The sequence below is a fragment of the Vespa velutina genome, chromosome 10, assembly GCF_912470025.1.
Source record: "Vespa velutina chromosome 10, iVesVel2.1, whole genome shotgun sequence".
In the NCBI taxonomy this organism is placed as follows: domain Eukaryota; kingdom Metazoa; phylum Arthropoda; class Insecta; order Hymenoptera; family Vespidae; genus Vespa; species Vespa velutina.
The window spans coordinates 2,542,408-2,549,536 of NC_062197.1; the positions used below are offsets into that span (position 1 = coordinate 2,542,408).

At 33.2% G+C, this 7,129-nt stretch overlaps 1 protein-coding gene across 1 annotated transcript in view; it reads left to right on the plus strand.

Annotated features, from left to right (window-relative positions):
- The first annotated feature begins 490 nt into the window (after window positions 1-490).
- LOC124952284 (rho GTPase-activating protein gacZ-like) overlaps window positions 491-7,129 on the plus strand; it is a 36,070-nt gene continuing 29,431 nt past the window's right edge. Inside the window, exon 1 of the mRNA XM_047501888.1 lies at window positions 491-1,352. Coding sequence (XP_047357844.1) covers window positions 1,296-1,352 — 57 coding nt within the window. The 5' untranslated portion in view covers window positions 491-1,295. The remainder of the gene's footprint in view (window positions 1,353-7,129) is intronic.

A 7,129-nucleotide genomic window follows, 5' to 3' on the forward strand; every position in this document is an offset into this window, starting at 1 on the left:
GTTTCGCAAAAAAAAAAAAGAAAAAGAAAAAGAAAAGAAAAGAAAAGAAAAAAAAAAAAGTGGAAATCGGGGAAAGGATATAAAAAGTAGCGGACGATGTGACGTCAGAAGGACGGGAAATGACGCATGAATCGTCCCCAGTCTAAAGGGGCGAAACATTGCGACAAATTTCATTAAATTCGCGTCATTCTCGATAGATGAAAAAGGTAAATGGAAGAGTGTGAGACAGAGAGAGAGAGAGAGAGAGAGAGAGAGAGAGAGAGAAAGAGAGAGAGAGAGATAGGGACAGAGATAGAGAGAAAGACACAAGACGTAAAGATATAGACAAGGAGGAGAGAGGAAGGGAGAGAGTGAGAGGGTGGGAGGTAGTAGACTAACACGAGAATCTCTAAGAAGGTAGAAGAAGGGGTGGGGGGAGGGAACGAATCAGCTGTGAGAGCGGCGTGGCGCCGTATGCCGCGACTCTTACCCGCTGTCAGTTGCTCGAGCCCTGTGCTACGGTTAGGACCGTGACGACTATCTCGTCATATTTTCGAACGAACGAGAGAGATAGATAGATAGATAGATAGATAGATAGATAGAGAGATAAAGAGTAAGAGAGAGAGAGAGAGAGAGAGAGAGAGAATCAAAGTGTTACCTCGATCGTCATCAAAAGAAGAAAAAAGAAAAAGAAGAAAAAGAAGAAAAGAAGGAGGAAGAAAAAGAATAAACCTTCGTCCTGCCTGTGTCTGTCTCACTCTCTAGTCCTCCTTTTCTAACTCACGATCGATCTCAATCTCTATCCTTGTCTATCCTCCGGCGACCGGCGACCTTTCCAACCCTCCAACTCCGATCTTTTTCGATCTTCTTGTGTGAATTTTTCTGTCTGAACGGGTGTAAGGGGGAAATAAGAAGAGCGGACAGATAGATGGATATATAGATATATATATATATATATATATATAGATAGATAGATAGATAGATAGATAGACAGATAGATAGACACATAGATTGATAGAGAAAGGGAATATTGGATTTTTCGAGGATACATATAGAAGAGAGAGAGAGAGAGAGAGAGAGAGAGAGAGAAAGAGATAGTATCAGTTCGGTTTTTGTGGTTGTATAAGAAGTGACACAATTAATCGGGATAAAGAAAGAAACAAAAATAAAAAAAATCGAAAGAAGCCGAAAGATAAAATAGAAAAGTAAATAATCGACGATTTAACAACAATCGGCTGGTTAGTTTTGGAGAAACGATGATGACGATGGCGGTCTTCTGGTAGAGGCAGGACTTTCCTCCTCCAGGATCGCGAGAAATGGCGTACGGAATATCCTTTGAAGCTACTCTCAGCGGCACTGTACTTTTCCTACTGGTAAGTCTTAAATCTTGTTTTTTTCTTTCTTTTTTTTTTTCTCTCTCCAATTCATTTTATTATTCTTTCTCGTTTCGTCTCGTCTCTTTCCCTCTCTTTCTCTCTCTCTCTCTCTCTCTCTCTCTCTCTCTCTCTTTATCTCCTTATTTGGTAACATATTTAATGTAAAAAAACGAATTTTAATCTATCTGACAATTTTAAATGTAATATAAACGTGGTCGCGGGCAAACGCGTGGAAATTCTAGATACGGTTTACTTTCTAATCCGGACAAGGGCGCGAGTGACAGTTCGTTCGCCATTGTAAACATTTGCGGTACCGTATTCGTTGATAAAGAGAGAGAAAATGAGAGAGAGAGAGAGAGAGAGAGAGAGAGAGAGAGAGGGAGTGTTTAAGATCTTGATTTTGTTTCGACGATTAAATTGATCGGTTAACGATCGAATAATTGAATTCTTTCGTCTGTAACTATGTTGACCTTACGATCAAACGATTTTAATGATGGACTCGTTAAAAAGTATGTCGTGTGAAAATAGAAGAGAGTAAGATAGAAAGAGAAAGAGAGAGAGAGAGAGAGAGAGAGAGAGAGAGAGAGGGTGGGAGGAAGGAAGGGTGGGAGAGAAAGAGAAAGGAAAAGTGGGAGAAAGATTTCGATCACCTTTTTGATTTTTATATTTATAAATAATTTCTATTATTTTCTCTTTTTTTTTTAATTATTTTCTTTATAACGTCATTCCATATATTCTATATATATATATAAATATATATATATATATATATATATATATATATATTTTCGTATATTATCAAGCATATCGCGCATAATAATATTCATTTATTAATATATCGTTAAATTTTTCCATAATTTTGTCGAACTATCAATAATATATATTTCGATTTCTGGATCGTTGATCCAGAACGATCATTTCATGAATAAATATTTTCCATATTTAGAGTGGTGCAAGCAAGCGCTCGAGTCAAGGATACCAACGTTATCTCTTATTCGTTGTAGTTTCATAGACTTCAATAGACGTTCTCGTACTGGCCCATACTACTTCACACTTATATATGTGTCTATATATATATGTATACGGATACACGTAAAAGTAGAAAGAAAGAGAGAGAGAGAGAGAGAGAGATAGAGAGAGAGTGAGAGAGAGAGTGAGAGAGTGAGAATGAGAATGAGAAAGAGAGAGACGATGCAAAGTCGACGAGCGCGCTACTTTCGTTATGCAAGCGAAGAACGTTAACTTACGTCGCTTCACATCGGAGAATTACACTTTGGCGTCTTTAACTTATGCAACCGTGGAATTATCACGGGAAAGCGATCCGCGGGGGATAAATCGCGTTCGAGATGGAATTATCTCGTTTTCAGGAAGAATTGAGCTCGAACTCGTTTCGAATTATTTCGCTTCCGTGATTTGTCAAAAAGGAAAAAGACCGAACGAAAAAAAAAAAAAAAAAAAAAAAAAAAGAAAGAAAAAAAAAGAGAAAAAAATAAAGAGGAAAAAATACAACAAAATGCAGTTGCATTCGTTGCGCCGTTTATAATTTTTTTTTTTTTTTTTTTTTTTTTTTTTTTTTATGTATATCTGTACCTTTTTGTTCCTTCTCTTTCTTTCTTTCTTTTTTTTTTTTTTCTTTTTTTTCTTTTTTCTTTCTTTACATTGATACTCAATAATGGTGTATAATAATTTTCTCGTTTTTCTTAACATACATATACATTTATTACACATATACATATACATTATTGATGAACGTAATTAAATTAATGTCAGTACGTACTGCATGCACTTTTTCATTAATTAACTGTATTAGATATTATTCTGTATATCGAGAATTTATGAATGAATTCAAGACATTATTACTTTTATTACATTACTTAATAATATCAAATAATTATTTTATTATCGATATTTAATCAATATATCATTGAATAAGATTTTTATTTTCTCTTAAAGATTTATTCAGATGTTTATATATTTTTACAACGTTATATTTATTAATTAATAATTAATCGAAAGAAATATCATTGTGATATGATTGTTAACGTTTCGACACTCTGTCATATTATTATTCGTTAACGTTAAATAATAAAATTATCGATTGTCATTTAATCGTCAAATGTAATATCGTCGATATTTGACAAAGGGAAACTTTCAAAAATTAATAACAATTATAATAATTTATTTAAGAGATCTATAGGAATAGATTATAGTATAATTATGAGCGAGCATTGATTTTTGAATTTTTTTGACGAACGAATCAATGTCATCAAGACATATTGTCGTCGTCTAATTATGGATCAAAGAAAGAAAGAAAGAAAGAAAAAAAAAAGAAAAAAAGAGAAGAAAGAAAAAAGAAAGATCGAACGAAAAATAAATAAATAAGTCAATGAAAAATATTTACTTTACGGATTTGTAGATATGTTAAATACTATCGTACGAGGAGATCAACGTGGAGGGACGACGATCGCATGCGGGCTAAAGAGACAAATGTGTACACATGTTGTAAGTCACGCACGACCGACGTTAATTTCTCGCTTACGCTCGTTTTCCACATCTTTGATGAACGTAATTACTGAGGGAAGAAACACATACGTAAAATGCGTACGCACGCTCTTTATATACACATTTAATCGTTTCATGGTATTCCTAGCGAACATGATGGAGAAAAAGTGATGATACTTACGAAAAAAAAAAAAAAAGGCGTACTCTTTAAGCACGCTTATTATAGATTGGATTACCCTGGTTAACTATTATTAAATTTTACGAACAAATGTGGACAAATGTTTTTTTTTTTTTTTTTTTTTTTTTCTAGATTCAATAAGAGAAACTTTTTTTTTTGCTATTTAAGTTGGTCAATGACATTCTTTATCTCTTTTTGTTTCCTTTCTTTTTTTTTTTTTTTCTTTTTCATTAATTTCTCGCAAAAAAATTTCTGGGATTATTATGCAACTTTTCAGAGGGGGGGAAAAAAAAAGAAACAAGTTTTCATGTTCGTTCGATCAAAAAAAATTTCGTTTCGTTCCGATGGATTTTCTTTTTTTTTCTTTTGTTTTTTTTTTTTTTTTTTTTTTTTTTTTTTTTTTTTTTTTTGACTTCTTCCTAATATTTTCTTCGATCGTAACGTCGATCGAACTGTTCTGTCTTTTTTTTCTTCTTTCCTTTTTTATTGTTATTCTTTTTTCTTTTTTTTCTTTTTTTTTTTGAACTCTGTCTCCTCGTCCAAATCGATACAATCTTACGTATCCTTGGATACGTAAGGAAACGGAAGGTTACTATCTTATGGTGTTTTTGGAACGAACGCGTATGATATAATGTATTATACATTCCCAGCAAACGTGTTACGTTTGCGTGGGCGAAATCGGTCTAATAATGTAACTTCAAGGGACGTTCATTCAACGCGAACGATCGATTTAAGAAAAGAAAGAAAGGAAAAATAAGATAGATAGATAGATAGAGAGATAGATAGATAGAGAGAGAAATTCTTAAAAAAAAAAAAAAAAAAAAAAAAAAAAAAAAAAAAAAAAAAAACGAAAAAGATAAAGAATACTTTTCCTTACCTTTTTTTTATTTTTAATCTTCCTTTGTTATTTTTCTTTTTTCGTTTTTCTTTTTATCATCAATCAACTTCGAAAAGTGACATTAAAAATGATTTATTCGTTCTCGAAGGTGCAACGAGAAAAGTCGTACGTCAAAAGTTAATGAAAAAAAAAAAATAAAAAAAAAAGAAAAGAAAAGAAAAAGGAGAGAGAGAGAGAGAGAGAGAGAGAGAGAGAGAGAGAGAGAGAGATAATCGATTTATTCTCGCTGTATCACGATGTCTTCATTAAGAAGAACTAAGGAGTCTCGTTCGGTTAAATTCAGATACATACTAAATGCACAAGCGTGCATGTATGTAAGTACATGTGAAAATAAAAAGCGGGGGCGGGAGAGGGGTGGCTCGGTTGGGACGAAAAAAAAAAAAAAAGGGGGAAAAAGAAAACGAGATAATAACACGAAGGTATATACACACACGCACACACACACACACACACACACCAAGTTTGACATCTTTAACGATATTTTCCGACTTAATTTGCATCGGACACGAGCCAGTTTTAATTAGACCAAAGGAGATACTCTCTTCCGCGTTAATTGAACGATATTACCGTTGCTTACGAGTCGTGGCTTCTTGTTCGAAATCAAAATAAGAGAAAAGAACACGACAAAGAAATAAGGCAAAAGGAAGGAAGTGTGAAATGAAGAAAGAGAGAAAGAGAGAGGGAGAAATTCTTAAAAAGAAAAAAAAGGAACAAATAAAGGAACATACTCATGTCGAAGGTTGAAAGCTCGTGAGTAAAAACGTAAAAACGATTAATTTCAAGAATGTCGCTTAATTTATTATGATTATATTTAGATATGACTCTTTCGTTCGAATCCCCCCCTCCCCAAAAAAAAAAAATATATATATATATAAAAAATAAATAAATAAATAAAAAGGGAAAGAAGGATCGAAAAAAGGAAAGCAATTTATTATCTCCGTCTATTCTTCTTCCTTCTTCTTCTTCTTCTTTTTTTCTTTTTTCTTTTCTTTTTTTCTTTCCTTTTTGTTCGTTTTTTTTTTTATCTTTTTTCTTTTGCAAACGATTTCCACGCCTCAAGGTCAAGCGAAGCATGGCATTATTTCCATCTAAAGACGATAAAAATCTTACGATTACATTGGAGGTAGTTCTTTCTTCTTTTTTTTTTCTTTCTTTCTTTGGTTTTTTTTTTTTTTTTTTTTAAGAAATTGAAATCATAATCGTATAATTAATTTGTACGATACGACGTGCGAATGTCATACTTGTTAAATATCGCGAGAAGGAAGGGGAGGATGATGGGATAGAAAGGGATGAGGAAGGATAATTCGATAGGAACGAATTGGATATATATTTAATCGTTTAAAGAGGATTTAACGATAATGTGTACGGAGTACTCCTCTTGGAGTTGTGATGATGATTCACGCGAGAACCATTCCTGAGAATCTCGCGTGTCCGTCCGTCCGTCGACAGTGCGACGCGACGTTTAGTTTTGAAGATGCCACACAGCCCGTGCAGTCTCTTGAACACCACAATAACCTTAAGTATGTTTGTGGCAGTCCGGTCGGTAAATCTCTTGGGCGTTAACACGAAAAAATGCAACTCCCCCTTTTGCGGGGGTGTCCAACCAGTTGGTATGCGTAGCCACTTTGCACATAACCCTTACAATGATTTTTCTCCTCTAACGCCGATCTATCTGAGATATCTGGCAATAAAAATTGTCGTGTCTCTGTTGTCTATTGGATAGAAAAAAACAAAAACAAAAAAATTGGATCTGAAGGAAATAAAGGAGGATGGAGGATGGACGATCAAGTTTCTATTTTTTTTTTCTTTTTCTTTCTTTTTTCTTCATTTTTTTTTTCATTTCTACATTTTTTTTCTTGTTTATATATATATATATGTGTGTGTGTGTGTGTGTGTGTGTATTTAAATGATGTAGGAAGAAATAATTCGACGAAAAGTCTTTTCACGTTTTAGCTGTTAAATATTCGATAAAGAAAGATAGAGATAATGAAATAACGTCGAACGTTTGTTTTCTACATACGATCGTAAAATGAAGTATCAGAATGGATATAAAATAATAGAAGAAAAATAATAGAAATATAAATTGAAATAAAATAACGTAGATTTTATTCTCTACTATTTGCCTATTAAATAGAAAATGGTGTATACGTGTATGCGTTATTTTTACCGTGTATGTGTCTCTCTCTCTCTCTCTCT